The sequence below is a fragment of the Neomonachus schauinslandi genome, chromosome 9 (assembly GCF_002201575.2).
Source record: "Neomonachus schauinslandi chromosome 9, ASM220157v2, whole genome shotgun sequence".
Taxonomy (NCBI): domain Eukaryota; kingdom Metazoa; phylum Chordata; class Mammalia; order Carnivora; family Phocidae; genus Neomonachus; species Neomonachus schauinslandi.
Genome location: NC_058411.1, coordinates 137,809,645 through 137,832,801, shown reverse-complemented (window position 1 = coordinate 137,832,801; position 23,157 = coordinate 137,809,645). Strand labels below are relative to the sequence as shown.

Genomic DNA, 23,157 nt, shown 5'->3' with positions numbered 1-23,157 from the left:
ATATGACGAAGTATAAAAGCTTCCTTTGATGCATAAAGCATTATAAAGTATATAAGCACTTAACATTTGAGGGGCCTGTGGCAAGAATATAGAGGTCCATATACTGTGTGTCTAAATATTTAAAAGTTAAAAATCAAGCTAACAGTCACTTGAATAAAAGAATAAAAGATGTTCTATCACCACAGTAATAATGACAGCAGGTAAGATCCAAGAATGAATGATAGAATTGGGGGGTTATACTTTAAGGGGAAATGGGATATATGCATAGTCTCAAAGTATCTCCCCCCCAAATGTTTATCAATTACCGTGGTGCTTTCAACAAATGCCCCCAAATTCTTTGATTCTCCTGCCTCCAGGAAGGGATGCTTAAATCCTCTGCCCTTGAGTGTGACCTGGACGTAGTGACTTGCTTCTAACACAGTATGGGAAGGGAAAAGCAGTTATCTTAACACTAGAGGAACCTGGCAGACACCAATTAACTAGATGATGTTGCTAGCACATACCCCCGATATACAATGACACCTCTGTGGCATCTCCCCCAAATCCGTAACCCTGGTTGAATCATGAGAAATACAGCAGGCAAACTGAAATTGGGGGACATTGTACAAAATATCTGACTGGTATTCTTCAAAGGTGTCAGGGTCGTGAAAACAAAAGAAAGACCGAGAAATTGTCACAGATCGGAGCAGACTAAGAAGACCCGATGCCTAAATAGAATATGATACCCTGGATTGAGCCTTGGAACAAAAATATTAGTGGAAAATGGGCAAAATCTGAAAAAAAAATCCTACCACCTTTAGTGAATAGTATTATACCAATGTCATTGCTTGATTTTGACAAATGGAAACATCTGGTCATGTTAAATATTGGTATTGGAAAAGCTGGGTGAAGGGTCCGGGGGAACCCTGTACCGATCTTTACAACTCTCCTGTAAATTATTTCTAAATAGAAGGTTTGAAAAAAGGTGGTTATCTGGAAGAGACTACAAATCTGAACCTTCTTATCAGCCTTCGGTTAATCTTGCCTTGTAGGAGGAAGGCTGCGAAGTCCCCTCCTTGAGAGATCTCCATCTTTATACAGGTGGTTTGCTTGCTGGCATCATCCTGAAAAGAAGAGAAGGGCTGATGGAGTAAGCTCAGCCTGATGACGGACAGGAATGTGTTTCGGGGTCTTCTGTGGGTCACACCAGGGAACATAAATCCTCGTAGAGTTTGAGACATGAAAAGATGCCTCAAACTGCTTCATACTTCCCATTTTTGTACAGCAGTTGGACAAGATCGTATATAAAGAAGTGGAATTTCAATTTCCTGCCTAAAGCTTTTGGACATATTTCCTGGTTTCTTAAATACTCCTGATAACTGTGGTGATTACATACTATCTGTTCTCCTGGTCATCTCTGCAAACTCTAAAGAACTATGCCAGCACTCAGTTATTCAAAATGAGTCGAACTAAGTTCTGTATGACACTGAAAACTGGTCAGGTGTTGAAGGAAGGCTCTATGTGGACTACAACAGTGTCTTCGTCTGTTCAGGCTGCTATAAATGGCTCATAAACAATAAACCTTTATCTCTCACAGTCCTGGAGGCTGAAAAGCCAAGATTTCCAGATTTCAAGAATCTGGCAGATTCAGTGCCTGGGGAGAGCCCGTTTGCTGGTTTGTAGACTTCCTGCCTGCCACCTTCTCAGGGTGCCCTCTCATGGTGGAAGGGTTGAAGGAGCTCTCTTGGGCCTCATCTGAGGGCACTAATCCCATTTATGAAGGCTCTGTCTTCATGACCTAAACACTTCCCAAAGGCCCCACCTCCTAATACCATCCCACTGGGGATTAGGATTTTCAACCTGAATTCTGTGGGGATGCAAACATTCAGTCCACAGCAAGAAGAGACTGACTGTAACCCTAGTATGAAATCTGCTCAAATTTCAGGCCAGATGAGAGACTCAATGTTTATGGTTGTCCGTGGCTTGCTTTTTCATTTTCTTAATTGTATCTTTATAATAACGAAGATAATTGTTATTAAGACCTTTATTAATAGGTGTTTGCATTTTGTTGACTTTTTTTGAAAAAAAATCAAGTTGTAATGTTTTATTACAAATTAAAAATGAGGTGCTTAAAATCTCAACTTGGCTAGGGGCACCTGGGTGGCTCAGTTGCTCGAGAGTCCAACTCTTGATTTTGGCTCAGGTGGTGAGATCAAGCCTCGAATCTGGCTCCACACTGGGCATGGAGCCTGCATGGGATTCTCTCTCCCTCTCTAAAAGGGAGGGTGCCTCTCCCCCACCACCCCAGGCTTGCTCTTTCTCTCTCTCTCTCCAAAAAATAAATAAATAAATAAAAATAAAAATCTCAACTTGGCTAGATATGAAACAATCTAAAAACCTTTAAGGGTGTATCAAGAAAAACCAGACTTTTTGAAAAACCCACTTGGTATTACCAAAAAGAGGTATCTTTAAGTAAAAGTAAAAACCAGATGCTGCAGATAATGCCACTAGTTTTAGCTGTCTGGTCAATGGTAGAAAAACAAGCACTTAAGGTCTTCAGCTCCAATCTTTTTTTCACTTCTAACTGCCAGAGTGTCATAATTTCACCCATCCTCCCACCTCCACCCCCCCACCCTGCCCCTCTGGCAACCACCAATTTGTTCTCTGTATTTAAGAGTTTCTTTTTTTCTCTGTTCGTTTGTTTTGTTTCTTAGATTCCATATAAGAGTGAAATCACATGGTATTTGTCTTTCTCTGTCTGACTTCACTTAGAATTATACCCTCTAGGTCCATCCATGTTGCAAATGGCAAGATCTCATTTTTTCTTATGGCTGAGTTATATTCTATTGTGTCTGCATATACCACATCTTCTGTATCCATTCATCTATCAGTGGACACTTGGGTCCTTCCATAATTCGGCTATTTTTAAGTAATGCTGCAGTAAACACCGAGGTGCATATATCTTTTCAAATTAGTGTTTCGTTTTCTTTGGGTAAATTCCCAGTAGTGCAATTACTGGATCATGTGGGATTTCTATTTTTAATTTTTTGAGGAATTTCCATACTGTTTTCCACAGTGACTGCACTGATTTACATTCCCACCAACAGTGCACAAGGGTTCCTTTTCTCCACATCCTTGCCAATTCTTGTTATTTCTTGTCTTTGATTCTAGGCATTCTGACAGGTGCAAGGTAATATCTCATTGTGGTTTTTTGATTTGTATTTCCTTGATGATGAGTGATGTTGAGCATCTTCATGTGTCTGTTGGCCATCTGCATGTCTTCTTCGAAGAAATGTCTGTTCATATCTTCTGTCCATTTTTTAATTGGATTATTTATTTTTTGGGTGTTGAGTTGTAAAAGTTCTTTATATATTTTAGATACTAACTCTTTATCAGATAGGTCATTTGCAAACATCTTCTCCCATTCTGTAGTTTGCCTTGTCATTTTGTTGATGGTTTCCTTTGCTGTGCAAAATCCTTTTATTTTGGTGTAGTCCAGATAGTTTATTTTTCGAGATCACTCCTTGTTGGCTGACTGAAGTGCATGACGGTACAGGTGGTAAGCCTGCAGTTGCTCAGCCCCGCCCTGCTCAGCCTCAGGAGCCGTGAAGTCTCACCTGAATTCTCAGCTGCTTTTGTCCCTTTGACATCTTATGGCCTAGGTTTTCCGGGCATTTACATCAGTAGTAGAAGTTGCGGGGTTGAGGTGGCTGCTGATCTTGGGTCTCATCTCCTTGATTTTCCTTCTCCTCTTCATTGCTGTCCTCTCTCGGCTGTCTTCAGTGAGAAGGGCCCATCCCCTGATACAGATTCTCTCACTGCTTTTCTTACCTTATTCTCTCACCATCTACCTGCTTCTGCACCCTGCTTGTCAACCCCCTCCATCCCTTCTGCACAGGAGGATTGGTGTGGTGTGATGGGCTCCCTAAGGGTCTCTGCCCACATGCAGGTGGGGACTGTCGCCTGCGCTGGGCCCAGTGCTGTGGGGCCTGACATTCAGGGGCATTCTCTGACCCCTCACTCCTTTCCTCACTCTCACGAGTCTGGAATTCTACTGGTAATTGCATGGCCCTAGACGTGGACGGTGTTCACAGTGCTTGTCTTCTGCTGCGGATTTACTGCCTTGCACTGAACTCCACCAGGGCATGTAAGGCCTACTGCCTCTGCACACTTTCTCCTCCAACAACATCAAACTCTTCCATTTCTCCAGCTCCTATACCGAAAAGTCCCTTCTTGGGGTTACCCTTTATGGCAGTCTGCTATGCAAATACATCTTCCTTGGTGTCCTTGCTGCTAATGAAACCATGTCTGTTCTGCACATGGAATCATCTGACTGGTCCCTAAACCTCTGTTGCTGTGACCTCCTTGTCCCCACCAGCAGATGCCACAGCTCCCTGCACGGTGGCAGGTGGCGTGGGTGGGGGCATTGCAGTGTGAGTGGGGCCATTGTGGAGGCCACTGCTGGGTCTCTGCCCCACTGCTCAGGACTGTGGTCACTGTGACTGGGGCCGGCTGCGGCTCCTCCTGGGGTGTGAGGCTCCTCCTGGGGTGTGAGGGTCACTGGCCAGCACCAGTGGGGCCACTCAAGGCCCTCAGGCTCCAGTCAGCTCCTGCTACAGAGTGAACTCTACTAACATCTTTTGATGAGAAGTTTTAATTTTTTTAAACAGGTATATGTTATAGGATATAGGGATATAATAACATATACCAACTACACATGCTTAAAGTGTACAATTTGATGTTTTGACATACGTATACCCCTTGAAACCATCCCCACAGGACCGTGAACATATCCATCACCCGAAAAGTTTCCTCCTGCCCTTGGTAATCATCCCCTTCACCTTCCTCCCACGCCACCCCAGGCAAAAACTGATGTTCTCCGTGACTACATTAGTCTGTATTTTCCAGAATTTTTTATAAATGGAGTCATACGGAGTGTACTCTTTTTGTGTCTGACTTCTTTCACTCAGCAAAATTATTTTAAGATGCATCCATTGTTACGTGCATTAATAGTTCATTCCATTGTGTGGGTATACCACAATTTGCTTATCCACTCACCTGCTGATGGACATTTGGGTGGCTTCCAGTTTTTATCTATGACACATGCAGCTGCTTATAAACATTCACGTACACGTGTTGGTATGGAGATATGCTCTCAGTTCTGTGTAAATATCAAGGAGTGGAACGCCTGGAGCGTATGGTAGGTGTATGTTTAACACTTTTAAAAAACTGCCAAAGGGGTGCCTGGCTGGCTCAGTTGGATGAGCGTGCGACTCTTGATCTCAGGGTTGTGAGTTTGAGCCCCACGTTGGGTGTAAACATTACTTAAATAAATTAAAAAACTTAAAAAAAAAAACCTGCCAAAATGATTGTACCATTCTACTTTACCACCAGCAGTGTATGAGTTCTGGCTGTTCTGTATCTCTGCCAACGCTGGGTGTGGTCACTCTTTAACATGAGGCATTCTAAATGCATGTGTAGTGGTAGCTCACTGTGATTTTGACTTGTTTTCCTAATGACTAAGGATGCTGAGCATCTTATTTACTTTCCATGTATCGTCTTTGGTGAACTGTCTTTTCTTTTCAAACCCTTGCCCATTTTGAAAACTGGGTAGTTTAGTGCCTTATTTTTGAGTTTGCGTTTTGAGAGTTCATCGCATGTTCTGGATACAAGTCATTTATCAGATAGGTGATTTACAAATATTTTCTCCCAGGCCACTCCTTGTCTTTTTATTCTTTTACCAGTGTCATCTACAGAAGTTTTTAATTTTGATGAAATCCAACTTATCAATTTTTTATCGTATGGGTTGTGCTTTTGATGTTGCAGCTAGAAACTCTTTGCCAATCCCAAGGTCACAAGACTTCCATGTTTTCTTCTAGAGGTTTTATGATTTTAGATTTTACAGATAGACATGTGACCCATTTCAAGGTAATTTTTGTGTATGGTATGAGAATAAGAAGTTTTTAACTTTGATGAAGTCCAATATCAATTTTTTCTTTTATATTTAGTGCTTTCCATGTCCTAAGAAATCTTTGCCTTCCCCAAGGTAGCTAAAATATTTTCCTGTGTTTTCTTCAAAAAGGATAATGTTTTTAGCCTTTACATTTAGACCTATAATCCATCTCAAATAATTTCTCATATATGGTGCAAAGTAGGGTGGAGGTTCATCTCCCCCTTACTTGTTAATCTAGCATTCCAGCATCATTTGTTGAAAATACTTTCTTTTCCACACTGACTTGCTTGTATACCCATCAATGGTATTTTTTACAAGTTAAACTGCAATTAAAAATCTACTCTGAGCAATCTCTCTCTCTCTCTCTCTCTCTTTTTTTTTCTGGACTCATCAATTCACAAAACACTTTCCGAGACCCCACAGTATACAGGCAGTGTGCTAGGAACAAGGGATACGTGGGTGAATACGACATGTCCCCTGCTCTCAGGACGGTTATGTTCAAGAGAAGAAGTAGTCATACAAACAACTAAGTATGCAGGGTGGAGAAAACACTGTGATAGAGATTCTGTTCTGTATGGGGGTAGACGGAGGAGGGAGACAACGGGTCCTTTTGGGCATCTCAGGGACAGTATCTCAGAGAAGGAAATATCTGAGCTGGTCTTAAAGGAAATGTAAGGGAATGAGGGAAATTTAAGAGGCACACATAGTAGGTAGGGAGGCAAGGGGAGCACTCTGAGCAGAGGGAACAGCACAGGCAAGGGAACAGGATGTGAAGCAGCCTGGAAAATTTAGGGACTTGTAAATAGTTGCTGAATATATTGGTCTGGTGCTCAATCTGGACTGGAGTTCCTTAGTAACTTTCTTCTCCCGACAACAGGGTAAATAAATCCAAAGCATTCAGCATGTACCCTGCGCTGGTGGGGGATCTTTAAATTGGCTATTTTAGAGGAGGCTCTCCGTCCAGAGGGTCTCTATCTTTCTACTCTAGGACAACTGTCGTCACCTCCATAGTAAAAGTAAACTTCATTTGCTACAGCCTTTGGCCCAGCTCTAGGTGAAAGAACAGGAACTTACCACTTCATTGATGGCTTTGATTAGGAAAAGACCATCCTTATTAAAATAAAACAGTCTAGCAATACCTGAAACAGAGAATGTAAGACAGACAAATGAATCAAAGAAGAACTGGAATTTTATATTTGACTTTCTGAATTATCATCTTGTGCTTATGGCTTCTTAAGCCTCCTCCTGGCCTCTCCATGGCCCCTGCTGACTCAGTCTCCCTGGCTTCCTCCACCCCTGACTTGACATGTTCAGGCTGTTCTCCCTCCTGGGTCCTCTCTGCCTACCGTGACCCATCCTCTTGTCCTAGAAGCCTCTGTAAGACACTCCTAACTTGTCCCAATACCCGTAATCCAGAAAGGCAAAGGGCCCACTGTGGGTGAAGGTCTAACTCAACACAATAAACATCCAAGGCATAGCTGCTCCATGACCACAAATATGCCAGGGACAACCAAGGCAGTCTCTGCCTTCACATGCATTACACTGAGGATCACACAGACGTGAAACCAAGCAGATGTAATGCAGTGATAAAATACACTCCTATCTTTAGACCAAACTCCTCTTGAGTATCAACTTTCCCCCTCTAGCTGCCTCAAGGCTGTGCATGCTCAAACTTACATAAAAGTTTCAACAATAGTACCAAGAGTTCCGTATATCCCTCACCTCACTTCCCCAGTGATAGCATCTTACATAACCATAGTATGATTTTTCCTTTCATTTTAACAGCCTGTGCCTTGGTTCAGACTTTCATAATTTTTCTCCTTGATGAAAGCAAGAGTTCTTCTTGGTCTCCCTCCCTCCTTCTTTCCTGCCTTCTTCCTTCCTTTCTCTCTTTCTTTCTTTCTTTCTCTCTCTCTCCCTTTCTTTCTTTCTTTCTCTCTCTCTCCCTTTCTTTCTTTCTTTCCTTCTTCCTTTCTTTCTTTCTCTCTCTCTCTCTCTCTCTTTCTCTCTTTCTTTCTTCCTCTCTTTCTAACAGAAAATAAGTTTATTTGGGGATAGTACAGAATTGCATCCCTGGACAAGTAAACTACTAAACAACCATATCTCTGCCTCTCATTTTGACTTGCTCCTACCATAGTGTCCTTCCTAAAATGCCAATCTGGTCAGGTCACTCTCCTGCAGAAACACTGTCCTCCACGACACTGTCTATGGTTCTGTGTACTATCATCCCCGTGAAGCCCTGGTTCATCCTCACGCTGAGGGGAAGAAACAATCCCTGGTTTTTATGAGCAGTAGGATTTCTGAGTGCCCAAAGGGTGTGAACTCTGGGTCCACACTGGCTGGTTGGCATTCTGCCTGTGCCACTCACCTTCCACATTACCTCAAGTAAGTTATTTAACCTCAATGCCTTGGTTGCTTCTTCTGAAAAACAGGGATAAGAAATTGTGCTTACCTCCTAGGGCTATTGTGAAGGTTAAATGGGCTAACCTATGCGCAATGTTAGACTAGTGCTTGGCACACCATCCTGTCCTGTGGATGTTAGTTAATACTACATGACCAAGGAGAACTCTCCAGGTCTGGACCCACCCATACCTGGAAAGGAGATTAAATTGAACAGTCTACAGATAACTATAAATTCGGCTAAAAAAAAAGAGGAAGAACATGTACCCATTTCATCCACAGGAGCAATAAGTATTTCATTCCCCAAATCTGTGGCCCAGATGGAAGTGATATCAACCTTAAGTTTCTCCCAAATATATATTTGTTTAGCATTGTACAGGTTATAGATGGAGAATCCTTTGGCTCCTCCAATAAAGACATAGTCTTGGGAAATCGCCATACAATTTGGCATTTTGTTGAGCTGGGAAAACAAAAACAAAGAGAAAAGGAATGATTTTCAGCTGCCACCAGCTGCAAGAATATGAGCTAACTTTTCAAAGAGGCATGTGGGCCCTTCCTAGATATAATATCACCCCCAAACAGTACCCATCTAAATATCTTGCCCAAATATCAAGAAAGTCATAGCATTCTACTTTTAGGAGAAAGGAGCCAGAGCAAACAAATAAGTTGGGAATCAGTAAACATTTACAACACTAACCACAACCACAAGCCCTGTGATGAGTGGATAATGGCCCCATTCCCTGTACTTTTTTCATCTAGAATGCTGTGGAAAGAGCTATAGCTGAGACACTGGCAGATTCTCAACCATCAAGCAAGAGAGTGATTAATATATTCAGAAATATTTTTAAATAACAACAGAATATAAAAGACTTTCTGTATAATCTTCAACTAATCAGAACACCCATTCCTCCCAGGTAATTACTAGATCCACTTTAATCAACATCAGCATGCCTAGTAATCTTTCAAAAATGCACCTATCTTAATGAGTAGGTTCCCTGTAGGAGTTCCTTCCCTGGATCAGGTATTTTCATTTCTTAACCCTCAACTGGGAAACAGGAACTCCTGGTCAGCTGCTCCATACCTTGTTTTCTACAAGTGGAGGGTAGGTGGTGGGCTGGGTCCGGCTGAACTCAACATCCCTCAGTGCATCCCTCTCCTGGATAACTTCCCAACATTTGTCAAACAGAAGGTTCACCATCTTGTTGATCATGCGATAAGGCTGTGGCAGGGAATCCACCTCCTGACCCAAGTCTACGAAGACATAATCATTTTCATCATCCTTAGGCCAGTCCTTCTCTGTTGGGGACGGCACCTCCAGCAGCCCCTTTCTCATAAAACTGGAGAACCTCTTCTGGACTTGACTTCCTCTGGGGATTGACATCACAGAAGCTGGCACCGGGAACGTCTAGGAAACTCTGAAAAGCTGATAAAGGAAGCAAGCAAAGGTACTTTGAGAAAAAAGGGAAGTTACCAGAAGACAGCACATCATCTTCTCAAGCCCAAAAACCCATGGGGACTATTTATTCTAGAGACTGGCACTTTCCTTATTTATCACAGGATTGTTACCACATCACTAAAGAATGATCTTCATATTATAAGGATATCAGCAGAAACGGGTATTAACGAGTCACATCATCCAGGCCAGCTCAAGATGATGGGTGCTATAGCACAGGGAGAGGAAATGTGGCATCCTTGTTGCCTTTCTCCAGCTCCTACTCAGAGAGTGTCTGTCTGGGTTCCAACTAGAATCCAACCACTCTCCTACAACTTAGGTCTTCTCCTTCTTCCATCTCTGCAAGTGGCTGTGCCCAGGCCAGCTGGGTTGTGAGCCAGGACTGCTCTCCTTCCTTTCCCTCACCTCCAACCAGATGCCCTTCAGGCACTTTTAATCCTTGCTGTCTCATTTGGTCCTTTCTCTCTAGGCCCACTGCTACCAACCGGGAGTTCTGTAGACCGAGTGCCAGGGCGTGTGAGATTTTTCTAGGGCCTACAGAAATGTTTGAGACTCGGAAAAAAAAAAAAAATAGACTAAAACAAAACAAAATCCTCACAAAATCAAAATAATTAAACATTCACAAAAATATTACAACTTATCAGCTCCAGTCTCCATGTGTGCATAACGTTTCAGTCCATAGAAAAGAACAAGTAATCTGAACTTCATAAAACTCAAAACTGTACAAGTTATAAAAAGGCTTTCAAAATTACAGTTAAATAAAGGCATTTAATGTGGCACATGGGGTCCATTTTAAGATGCTTCACCTGTAGCAGAGTGGGGTCTTGCACTGTCAAAGCAATAAAAAAAATGACCTGGCATGCAGAGGCAAGAAAACACAGCCATAATAAAAGAGAAAAGTCGGTCAATTGAAGCTGACTCATCATCAACACAGTTATTAGCAGACAAATCAGTTATAAATGTATTTCACATGTTCAAAAACCAAGAGGAAATGTTAGCTAGTGATGTGGAAGTTGCAAAGAAACCCAAGCTGAGCTTTCAGAGATGAAAACTACAATGTCTGAGATGAATAATTCGTTCAATTACATTAATCACAAGTTCTCAGAGCAAAACAAATTAGATGGACAGAAGATTAGTAAATTTGAAGATACAGCAATAGAAATATTGAAATAAAGAGAAAAAAATGAAGAAAGTGAGGTGTGGGAGAACCTGAAGTAGCCTAATAGAAGTGTGATTGAAATACCCATGAAAACTCTAAACTCACAGATCCAAGAAGAAAAACAAGTCCTAAGCAAAAGAAACACAAAGAAATCTATACCACAGCACATCATGAGCAAAACTAGTGATAAAGACAAAATCTGAAAAGCAGCCAGAGGAAAAAAGACATGAAAAAAGGAACAAAATAAAGGATGACAGCAGATTTTCTAAGGAAACCACCAGTGAAGAACAGTAGAGCAGTGTTCTAGAACACCCAACCCAATAACAGCAGTGGACAGCTTTTTTTAAGTACACATAAAACCGTTATCAAGACAAATCCTATTCTGGGCCATAAGCCAGGTCTTAATAAATTTAAAAGTACTTAAGTCATACGAAGTATGTTTTCTGACCACACAAAATTATTTTAGAAATCAGTAACAGAAAGATATTTAGGAATACACAAAACCTAAGAAGACCTAAATAAGTGGACAGAGATACTTTGCTTGTGATTGGAAGACTCAATTTTGTTAAGATGTCAGTTCTCCCCCAATTGATCTATAAATTGAACACAATCTCTATGATAGTTCCAGCTGGACTTTTTCTTTTTTCAAGGAAATTTAGAAGTTGATTTTATAATTCATATGGAAATGCAAAGTACCTAGAATAGCCAAAATAATGTAGAAAAAGGACAGAATTGGAGGATTAATACTACCTATTTCAAGAGTTATTATAAAGCCACAGTAATCAAGACAGTGTGGTACTGGCATCAAAATGCACAAATAGATCAGTGAAACCAAATAAAGCGTCCGGAATTAGACTCACACATGTATGGACAGTTTATTTTTGACAAAGGTGCAAAGATAATTCAGTGGAAAAAGGATAATTTTTTTTCAATAAAGCTGCAGCAATTCAAAATACACATGAAAAAGAAAATGAAATCTGGGGGTGCTCGGCTGGCACAATCGGTAGAGCATGCAACTCTTGATCTTGGGGTTCTGAGTTCAAGCCCCAGGTTCCATGTAGAGATTATTTAAAAATAAAATCTTTTGGGGTGTCTGGGTGGCTCAGTCCTTAAGTCTCTGACTCTTGGTTTCCACTCAGGTCATGATCTTAGGGTCCTGAGATGTAGCCCCACTCACGGAGAGTGTGCTTGGGATCTCTCCCTTGTCCGCCCCCCACCCCATGCCCTTGAGCACACACTCTCTCAAATAAATAAATAAAAATAAACCTTTAAAAATAAGTATTTTAAAAATAATAAAATAAAAAATAACCATATGGTATGTGGGTCTCTATTTGTAGTCTTCCCCTGGGGCCTGCAAATGTTAAGGGCAGGCCTGACCAAGGGAATAAAGGTTACAAAAATAGGTGACCTCACTTTTTGATTGTAGGGGGTGTATTTTGTAATATTACTGCTATGGAACAGGTGGGATTCCACGTCAAGCCCCAAAGAACCAACGTTCAGTGGTGCAATTTCGTCGTAATGGATTTCTGTCTCCACTTTGTCCATATTAACCCTTCTAGGATTTCCTCAGGTAGCAATCTTCTTTGAGTACTCAATGATCCGAACAGAAAATTCACTTTACCCAGATCTTCATGCTAGAACTACATACCACGCATTGGCTTCTCTCTGCTCTAACCATTTCCTTCCCCAGACCTGGAGCTGGTGTTGCTCAAGGGAAGGGTGGGACAGAGGTGGGAAATGATTAGGCCCCAAAGTCCCCAAGCAAAACCTCAGGGGAATCTCCACTCGGGATGCCGCATGGGGTTCCTGAGTTCCCAGGATCTCCGGGAAGGCCGGAGGCTGAGGAGATGACCCCCCCCTCGAGTCCCCCTCTAGGAGACCCTAGATGTCGAAGGGCGTCCGGGGACACGCGGGGAACCGCTGAACCCCGGGCCGGAAGCCTAGTTTCTGCTCACCTGGGCCGGGAGCGTGGCGTCGCCTTAGTAACGGCCACTTCCGGCCCCCACCGGAAGCCCGCAAAGTCGTTCTTCGGAAGGCGTGCCGGCCCCCAGTGGGGCGGGGAGACTCAGCTTCTCCCGCGGGGACCCGGCGACACCCTTGAGGACTCGCGACTGAACCCGGGGCGACACGTGGCCTCGGGCCGGGAGCCATGGACGGCTTCATCCGCTTCACCAACCAGACCCAGGGCCGGGACCGACTCTTCAGGTGAGGCAGGTGCCCGCGGCCTCCACCTCTTCCCGGTGCTGCGACCCGAGCTGGGTCTCGGGTCTTCCGGCTTCGGGAGGAGGGACTCGCTCAGTGGACGGCGGCGGGACGGAGTTCGGTTCCGGAGCCCTTCTCGCCGGCACTTTGCCGGACCGGACCCTGCGGTCCGGCCGAGCCTCCGCCGGACAGCCCGGTGTGTGGCCCCGGAGCCGCCCAGGCCCTGACCGTGGTGGACCAGTCCACCAGCGCTCTCCTAACCTGGGAGAGACCGGGTCCTCTCCACTCAGCGTTCTTCCGGGATTTTTTTTTTTTTTTAAGGATTTTGTTTGTTTTAAGTAATCTCTACACCCAAGGTGGGGCTCGAGCTGGCAACCCCGAGATCAAGAGGTCCACCATTCCACCGACTGAGCCAGCCAGGCGTCTCCCGGAATTTTTTTTTTTTTTTGAGATGAACTTTGGGTTGGCATTTGTGGCCAGGGAAGTCAGCCACTTGGTTGTGGCTTCAAATACCCCCATGAAATGCTTATGGAGAGACAGAAGTCGTATTTCTCTTCTGTTATTGCCCTGTCTACCTCATTGAGATTGTAGGGAAGGAAAAATTCTTCCTCTACCCTCAAGGTCTTTCAACTAGACTAAGAATTAAGTTTACACGGAACAGGTTCACAGCAGGGGGGAAAAAAAGGTGTGTGCACAGAGGCCCAGTATTGAAATTAAGACCTAGAGAAATGCCCCAGGCAGGCAGTGTTTCTACATTTTAGGCAAACAGACAATACATTTGTGAGGAATTGACAGGATAAAGAAAACAGGTGTTTGGGAGCTTCATTTAGGCGGGAATCCTAAATAGGATTTAGGCTGAAGTAGCAGGATTAGGAAAAAAGTAACGAGGTTTGTTTCTACAACTTTTTCTGTTTTAAAGCTCCTATCTCCGGTGATAAGGATGTCTTTTTACTTCCTTAGTAGAGGGAGGGTATTTTTCATATGGGAGATGTGTTTTCTACTTTCTGGGGGACAGAGGAGGGTCTGAGTGTCCTTGCACTGGCTGTCTCTTAAGTAACTTTTATTTAGAATAATCAATATGCCCAAGTGGCACATTTTGGGGTGGCCTACCCTCCGCCCCTACAGTTTCCTTTTCTGAAACTTCCCTGGAAGTTAAAAGTTGAGCTGATAAGTTGTTCCATTTCCTTGAACCAGTGTCTTAGTTCTGACAATAGGTCATTTTAGTTAAACTCATTTCAGGAGGCAGCGGTGCAAGTGTGTTCTCAAAGTTAGGCCTATGGTTCAAATAATCAGGTAATAAATAAGGCATTTCTATGGAAACAAAAGAAAAACAATGATTCATGATTAGATCAAATTATAAGCCAGTTTCGGAGTTCTCAATGTAGCCAGTCGAGGATTTCTGGTTGTCAGGTTTAAAGCATCTTTACATAAAATGAGGGCAGACTGTGGCAATCTGACAGAGTTGCTTGGTTTGTAGTTTGAGTATCTCTGGTGATCATTTTGAGTGGCTCATAGAGCACCAGGCATGAAGATTGCTCATGTGTGAGCTGTTGTGATTTTTCTGAAGTTCACATCAAGTTGTTCATATTCAGTTTGCAGGGCTTTAGGAGAAAGGTCAGTCTTAGTTATCAAATGACTTCAAGTCAAAAATATAAAAAATATTAGGTTGGAGAATTGTAGCCAGGCATTGGAAGAAACTAGAAGAAATCAGGATCTAGTCCAGTTTATAATGACTTGTATTTGAATCTAATATCCACAAAGGTGTGTTATTGAAACATAATTTTTTTTTTCATATAATCACTCTCATTTTACCAAAGATAGCCAAATCAAGACTAATTTCTTTGCAAAATAAGCCTAGTTTGGATAAACTTGGCCTGATTATTTATATAAGTGCAGCAAAAATAGTGATTAATCATATAGGCTCTTTTAAATCTGCTTTGCTGGAGCTTTTTATAAGGAATATCCATATTGAACTTTAAACGGCCGTTTGATGCCAGAAGCCAAGCCAAATACTTGTAACCTGTAATACCTACAGGTTAAAGTTAATTCCTCTCTTCTTGAGGCCCCCCCCGAATATCCTGAGGTTCTTGCACCTGTCAGGAAGTGACCTCCTTTACTCACCTGGTAAGATTGCTGGGAGCCCTATAAGCAAGCTGTCAGGCTGTTTTTCCAAAGGGCTTTACTTGCTCCATAGAGTCACCCTTAGTGCCTTAAACCTGTCTAGTCATATCCAAATTAATGCCTGTCTCCCAAATGTGACTTTCCAGTCAAAGCCTTGGTAATATAACCCATGCTTCCAATTGTGTCCTGTTACAAGGAGAACAAACTCTTACTGAACTTACCCAAATAAATATGTTGTCAAAAAAAATACAAGAATTCAATGGGAGTTTTTGAATTCTGGAGGGATCAGATAGGGAGAAAAAGAAATTGTTGTAAATCATAGCTTAAGAGAAGAACTTTTCTTAAATCTGGAGAAACAAAACATTAAAAAATTATCAATGTTTCAAGCAAAAATGTCACAGTTGTAATTATCCTCCTCAGTTCATTTAGTCCCATGTTATTTATTCTTGATCTGCTTTAATTCTGTTCTTCCATTAGTTTCAAAAATTATTTCCCAGTTCAGTTTTATGATCTTAAGCTTATCAGAAACCTGTATTTGTCAAAGTTCCTTTTTATGAATCTCTCAAGATTAAACACATTTGCAGGAAACTTTTGTAAAAGGATCTGAGTAAAGTATTAATTGTCTATAAATGATAAAAAAGTTAAAAATGGCCATTGTTAAAGATCTGATTAAAGTTTGTCAGGGAGCAAGAATTCCTGTTCTCTCAAAGATCCTTCTAGCTAGTCTAAGAATCAAATTGACCTGAGACGGATTAAAAGAAGAAAATCAAATTTAACAGGTGTACACACAGGGTATCCACCTAGACATGAAAATTCCAAAGACAGGCAAAATTAGTTGTGTGTGTCTGTCTGTCTGTCTCATCCTGAGCTAAGGAGAAGGGAGTACAAGTCTGGGATTTCAGAGGAAAGAAATGCACTTCACAGAGTGAAAGAAGAAGAGCAGATAGTTTGGTAATTAAATGTTTACCTTACCATACAGATGGGTCATTCAGATAAAATTTATCTCTGCTAAAAACCCTTATTCTGGGAAAGACCTTCCGTTTAGATTCTGTATAGTTAAGGGAGGGGCAGAAATTTCTCTCGAGCCCGTAGGGTCTGAGAGTAGTAGGATTAGAAAAAAGAAACGAGGTTTGTTTCTACAACTTTCTCTGTTTTAAAGCCCCTAAAGGATGTCTTTTTATTTCTTAGTACAGGGAGGATATTTTTCATACGGGAGATGTGTTTCCTACTTTCCGGGGGACAGAGGGGGGTCTGAGTGTCCTTGCACCAGCTGTGTCTTAAGTAACTTTTATTTAAAATAATCAGTGGGCACATTTGGGGGCAGCCTGCTCTTGGCCCCTACAAGAGTCTGCGTGTGAATAGTTTTGTGAACTGTAAAACCAAGTACCATATGGAGAGCGCCAGACAACTAACTGCACCTCTAAGTACTGAAAATACTAAACAGAGATTGTGCTTTCATACTAATTAGTTCATGATGTTTCTTTTAGAAATTTGGTTGATTCTTGCTCAGTAATAAAGAATAAAAAGGAACTTTGACAAATACAGGTTTCTAAATCGTTAGGGTTGTGGTTTCATTTAACAGCCTCCCTTCTCTTCTGGGTGTGCTGGTGCTGATACAAACAGTCCAGTACGCATAGCCCCAGTCATGAGACTTTTGGAAGCCAACTTTATGCCAGATTTTGTTCTCAGTGTGTTACCACTGTTAATGCATTTAACCCTCATCACAACCCTGAGAGGTGGATACTCTGAATGATTCCCATTTCACAGATGGGGAAACTGAAGCAGGAGGTTAATAGGAACACAGTGGCAGAGCTGAGATCTAAATCCACGCAGTTGACTCCAATGCCCACCACTTTAATGACCAAGCCATACCACTGTTGTAATTAATTTGATAGATTTTTTTAAATGGTCACATTGTATACAAGCTTCATTAAAAAGAAGGCTTCAAATGCAGTACGCTCAGAATGTACCCTGCAAGGTTTATCAGTGAGGTTGGTTAATAAAATAATTGTTTAGGATATACTTTTCCGCAAGATCTGAGATCTCTGGTATCCATTTCCCAATCCCTGTATAGCTCCTGTAAACTAACTGGCATTCATAAAATAATACCTGGGTTTGGGACGCATTCCTGTTATTAGCCCAAATCTGAGGAAGGGGGCTTATTGGCATGACAGGCTTGAGCCCTGTAGCCAGGAAACTACTTTAAAAGAGAGAGATTCTTTTTTACTTCATCCCCGATAACAAGTTCACCATTTTGGAAAATGTGCCACATTTTTTTTTTTAGATTTTCTTTGTTTATTTGTGAGAGAGAGAATGAGAGACAGAGAGCATGAGAGGGAGGAGGGTCAGAGGGAGAAGCAGACTCCCTGCTGAGCAGGGAGCCTGATGCGGGACTCGATCCCGGGACTCCAGGATCATGACCTGAGCCGAAGGCAGTCGCTTAACTGACTGAGCCACCCAGGCGCCCGAAAATGTGCCACATTTTTATTGAGAATAATATGTGTAGCCTGCAGGGATTCCAGTGCAGTTACAGGCCTGTGGGAGACAGGCACCCGCTTTGTTAAATAGACTCCGGTGCGTTTAGATGTTTGATCATGTGATATAAAACTTCTCATGGGTTACACTGCTGTTAGTAAGGCAGTGTTATTTGTAGTCGTAACAATAATCACTTTATTGACTATTTAGTATTAAGCAGGAGTCTGTATTTATATAAAATCCTAACTAGTTTTTTTTTTTTTTTAAAGATTTTATTTATTTATTTGAGAGAGAGAATGAGATAGAGAGAGCATGAGAGGGGGGAGGTTCAGAGGGAGAAGCAGACTCCCCGCCGAGCAGGGAGCCCGATGCGGGACTCGATCCCGGGACTCCAGGATCATGACCTGAGCCGAAGGCAGTCGCTTAACCAACTGAGCCACCCAGGCGCCCAAAATCCTAACTAGTTTTGAAAGACAAATATAAAAGCATATCTATACATATTCATGTATTGGTGTGTATTTGATCCTTTTACAAAAAATTCAGTAATGTGCCAACTGAACTTTTCATTTGGTTCTGGTTTGAGTGTATGTCCGATCACATAAGTAGGTGGTGATACGTAAAAAGTTCATTTTAGAAATCTGAAAAATCATTCTAAACAGGAGAAAATAGAGAATATGGATCGCTGCAGACTTAACATGAGGGAGATTTTTTGCAATTTCCACTTTGACTCTACCCATTTCTCTGTGCCAGCAACAGGCCTTTTGAAGGGCTGTTCACTATTACTACAGAGTTCTCTTTCATTACCTTTGTGTCACATTTCCATCACATGTTCTACCCTTTGGCCTCGTGGAGTGACTATTGCAGAATTATGCTCTTGTAAGAGCCACTTATATGAGAAATTGTCTTGGAAACTTTGCTTTTAGCAACACATGTTTCTCCTTTCCTTACTTCATGAATCAAATTTCGTTTGGTTTGTAAATCATTCTCCTCATTTTTTTTTTTTCCATTTCAGAGCCACTCAATACACATGCATGTTGCTTAGATATTTGTTAGAGCCTAAAGCTGGCAAAGAGAAGGTGGTAATGAAGCTCAAGAAACTGGAGTCCAGTGTGAGCACTGGCCGTAAATGTAAGTACCCTGTCTCTTGAGGGACAGTGGTTCCTGGTTTCAAATCGTCAGACCCCGTAATTTACAAAATGCTTTCTAGATCATTAATTTCTAATCCTTGAAGTTTTTTGATGAAGTTGACCAGTAACGCTGCCTTCATGAAATGACAGGCCAAGAAGTTTGAATGTTTGCTACAGACCGTTCGCCAACACCTCCTATGTGCACATTTGGTGCTATACCATATCTTTCTGCTTAATCATAGCCAGTGGACATACAGTGTGTTAGCTCACCTTTAATTCTTAGAATTATACAACGTTTTGGCAATCCCTAACATGAGCTTCTGGCTTGTGGAAGGCCTTTGTATTCTCTAGAACAGAATAGCTTGCCTTTTCCCCTTCTTCTCTTGAGGGATTGCTAGAGGAAATCGAGGGGTGGTTCTCGGCCTGTTTGTGGGATGGTTTCATGTTACAGGCAAAAGTGAAGTCAGTGTCTTGCACTCATGTAATTCATTTTAATAATAAAGCATACTGGGAAACCCCATACTTCTAGTAACAATTGCATGCCTGAATCTTAGTTGTTTGATAAGAATCAGATGTTGTTACAGTAGGTAGGCAGAGATGTTAGAATGGAATGTAGAAATCCGATGTTGAACAATTATTTTTGAGCAACTACTTTGGGTAGAGAGCTGAGCTTTATAAGAGAAATAAGATTACATGGTATAAATAATGTATAAGATTTAGTGCCAAATATATTAGCTAGGATAGAGGGAGGAAAAAGGTTTGGGAGGAGGTGGAACTTGAGGTGTAGCTAGAGAGAAAGGGAAGGAGAGCCTTCTTTCCCCCCACGAAGGCTCAAAACTGTTATGAGCAAACCATTGTATTGGAAGGTCAATGACAGAAGACTTAAGTTGTCAAGGGTAGGGTGAGCTTTTTTGGATGACTTTGAAGGATAGAATAAGAAGTTCTCAGATTCTTTAGTATGTTAGAACTCACAGGTACTTTAGAGATCACTAGTCTCTGAAGTCCGGGAAGGACTTACCCAGGGTCATTCAGCCAGTTGATGCAAGAGCAAGAACTGGAACCCAGGATAATTCATTACGTATTCTGTTTTGTGTTACTTTTGTTAAAATAATACCAGACATTCTCCTGAGATTCTAAGTCTCTTGAGGGTAGCCACTTTTGAGCGTTTGCTGAGTCTAAGATATAGTCCTTTAAGGAAAGTACTTCTTTTGTATTCTCCATAATGTTTAGGACTATAACTCATTCTAGTAGGTGCTCAATAAATATTTGTTGATTGATACATCCCTGATTAATTGAATTACATGCTCAGATGAGGATATGCCTTGTAGTGGTTGATTTAATTCAACTAGGAGTCACATACGACAATATTAATAGTTTTCCCAGCCACTAAATCCTACCATCTCTACTTTGTCTTCCTAACAGTAGGGAGCCAAAAGGGGTTTGGACCACAAGATGGCAAAATGATAATGGTGTTTTATAAGAAAAGCCATCTTTGTCTGGAAAGTAAATAAAATCTAAGGCATCAGACTCTCCAGAATGTTGGCATCTGGGTCAGAGAAATAGCCACAGTGAATCAAAGCTTCGTATGTGCAAAAATAAATAAATAAGTAAATAAATAAATAAAGTTGCATCTAGACTTCATGTTATAGTACTTTTCTTCTAACGAAGTGTAGCTGGTAACATTCAAATGTCGCAATCCATACTCATGATTGACCTTGCCTGAAGGATGTTGTAAGCCAATGTTAAGGTATTCACTGGAACAGAGGTGATAAATTTAAAGAGTCACTGTCTTTTGTGCCTTCCAGGATCATTTTGGGTGTCCTTAATATACTGCAAAGTCCTTCCTTATGCCTGAGCAAAGACTGAGCCTCAAATGACAGTCATTTGTCAAAACACCAGTGCTGGCCTCTCACCCTGATATAGGGATTCTGCCTTCATATAACATAGTAATTAAATATTTGTTAACTGTTGTGGGTTCTTCTTGCAGGGTTCAGATTAGGCAATGTGTTACATGCTGTGCAGGCGACTCAGCAGAGCGTTCATGCCACTGACCTGGTACCCCGCTTATGCCTGACGTTAGCCAACGTGAACCGTGTGATTTATTTCATCTGTGATACCATCCTGTGGGTGAGGAGCGTAGGGCTTGCCTCTGGCATTAACAAAGAGAAATGGCGCATGTGGGCTGCCCGCCATTACTACTATTCTCTCCTGCTGAGCCTGGCCAGGGATCTGTATGAAATCTCCCTGCAGATGGAACAGGCTGCACACGACAGGGCAAAGAGGGAGAAGTCCCTGTCTCAGGAACCTCTTGGGTACAGCGTGGCTGATGAGGAAACAGAATGGCTCCAGTCCTTTCTCCTTCTCTTATTCCGATCTCTGAAGAAGCATCCTCCCTTGCTCCTGGACACAGTGAAGAACTTCTGTGATATCTTGAACCCCTTGGACCAGTTGGGGATCTATAAGTCCAATCCTGGCATCATTGGACTTGGAGGTCTTGTGTCCTCCATAGCAGGCATCATCATCGTGGCCTATCCTCAGATGAAGCTGAAGATGCACTGAAGTGGTTTCATACTGAAGACTAGTGCCTGCTTTAAAGATAACGTCTTAGGATGGACATTTGCATGAGGCACAGACTATGTCATACTGCGCAAAAGACTTGTTCACGTGAGCATTTAGTGACCAATGGTGTGAGCAGAGGTGGGGCCAAGAATGGAGAATGGGGGCGCATGAAAATTTATATGTGTTTTTTAGAGGGCTGGAGTGACTTCTGAATTTCTGAGTATTTTCCTTTCATCCAACATTTATTGAACATGTCTTAGGCTCATCGTGGGAGCTTACTGTTTGCTGAATGTATAAAAATGGAAAAAGGCCCCCAAAATTGAACATTAATATACAGCGACCTTTGGGTTGTGCGCCTCACTGCTTTTGCCCAACTACCGTCGGTCTGATACCCAGCCCTCTCCCAGACCTAGTACAGGCCTCTTATTCCTCTGACCAGATCCCGACCCCCCACCCCCACCCCACTTCTCCCTAGAGGCCCATGCCTAGGCGTGGCGGGGGGGGGGGACTGGGCTTATAGCCTTTCATCATGGCAGTCCTGTCCTTCCTCTGCCCAGAAGTAGAATCAGAAACGCATCAGGCACCTTCATGGTAGATATGGTTACTTTAGGTGGTGCATTGAGGAAGCAGAAATCAGAAGCACATAGGACTGAGGTACACATAATATGGGAGGTCACAACAGGTGCCTGTGGGTGGCCTGTGACAGATGAGGAAACAGGTTTAAAAAACCAGCCAGCACCTCATTCCTCTGACTCCCAATTCAGTCAGTGTTCTTTCGAGGATAGGTCATTGCCTTCCTGATTGAGTGGACGTGTGAGACTCCAGAATCCTGTACAAAAAGCCTTTTTTAGAACTTTGTTAGTGGTTTATATAAAAATTAAAACTGTGTCTAGATTCATCAGCTAGATTTTTTTATTTAAAGCCATATAACAGTTTGGGCACTACCACATTAATTTTCATCAAAAGTTATACAGTTAAGAAATTTCAGGGGCGCCTGGGTGGCTCAGTTGGTTAAGCGACTGCCTTCGGCTCAGGTCATGATCCTGGAGTCCCGGGATCGAGTCCCGCATCGGGCTCCCTGCTCGGCAGGGAGTCTGCTTCTCCCTCTCCCACTCCCCGTTTGTGTTCCCTCTCTCGCTGTGTCTTTCTCTGTCAAATAAATAAATAAAATCTTTAAAAAAAAAAAAAAAAAAGAAATTTCATGAATACTCTGAATGAAGGAGCATCACAATTTTCTATGATAAATCAGACTTCATATGTGTGAGGTGTTTGGGGGAGTGGAAAAGAGCAATAAGGGGCTAGTGGAAAAGGCCATTTATTCATGGTTCTACTTCCCATCTTGGGTGTTGAGTTATTTGTGATTGCAGATCCTCTGATTTGAGGGAAATGAAGCAGAAAAATAAGATGCCATCAGCTAGGAGGCCAATGTCAGTCCTATCAGTAAAGCCATTTCACTTACCTGAATGGAAATGAGAAAAGAAATGTACACTAAATAAATTTCCCATAAATGTGAATGAGATTCTTTTTTTTTTTTTTTAAGATTTTATTTATTTGTTTGACAGAGAGCAAGAGCAGGAACACAAGCAGGGGGAGTGGGAGAGGGAGAAGCAGACTCCCCACTGAGCAGGGGCCCGATGTGGGGCTCGATGTTGGGCTCGATCCCAGGACCCTGGGATCATGACCTGGGCCGAAGGCAGATGCTTAACGACTGAGCCACCCAGGCGCCCTG

The 23,157-nt window shown here is 42.3% G+C and overlaps 2 protein-coding genes across 5 annotated transcripts in view; one reads left to right on the top strand and one right to left on the bottom strand.

Annotated features, from left to right (window-relative positions):
• WDR93 (WD repeat domain 93) overlaps positions 1–9,713 on the bottom strand; it is a 41,067-nt gene extending 31,354 nt beyond the window's left edge. For both annotated transcript variants that reach the window (XM_021680540.1, XM_021680541.1), the window contains exons 1-4: positions 9,414–9,713; positions 8,600–8,792; positions 7,007–7,071; positions 1,025–1,103 (exon numbers count right to left, since the gene is read on the bottom strand). In XM_021680540.1, the coding sequence (XP_021536215.1) occupies positions 1,025–1,103; positions 7,007–7,071; positions 8,600–8,792; positions 9,414–9,713 (637 nt within the window). The remainder of the gene's footprint in view (positions 1–1,024; positions 1,104–7,006; positions 7,072–8,599; positions 8,793–9,413) is intronic.
• Positions 9,714–13,014: 3,301 nt separating this feature from the next.
• On the top strand, positions 13,015–22,476 carry PEX11A (peroxisomal biogenesis factor 11 alpha). 3 transcript variants are annotated; one of them, XM_044917982.1, is made up of 3 exons: positions 13,015–13,149; positions 18,755–18,870; positions 20,950–22,476. In XM_044917982.1, exons 1-3 carry the CDS (start codon positions 13,094–13,096, stop codon positions 21,426–21,428), a joined length of 651 nt encoding a protein of 216 aa, XP_044773917.1. In that variant the 5' UTR covers positions 13,015–13,093; the 3' UTR covers positions 21,429–22,476. The 3 variants fall into 3 exon arrangements, with proteins under 3 accessions (XP_044773917.1, XP_021536213.1, XP_021536214.1); XM_021680538.2 differs by having other exon boundaries at positions 20,857–22,476; XM_021680539.2 differs by lacking the exon at positions 18,755–18,870 and having other exon boundaries at positions 13,068–13,149; positions 20,857–22,476.
• The last annotated feature ends 681 nt before the right edge of the window (positions 22,477–23,157 follow it).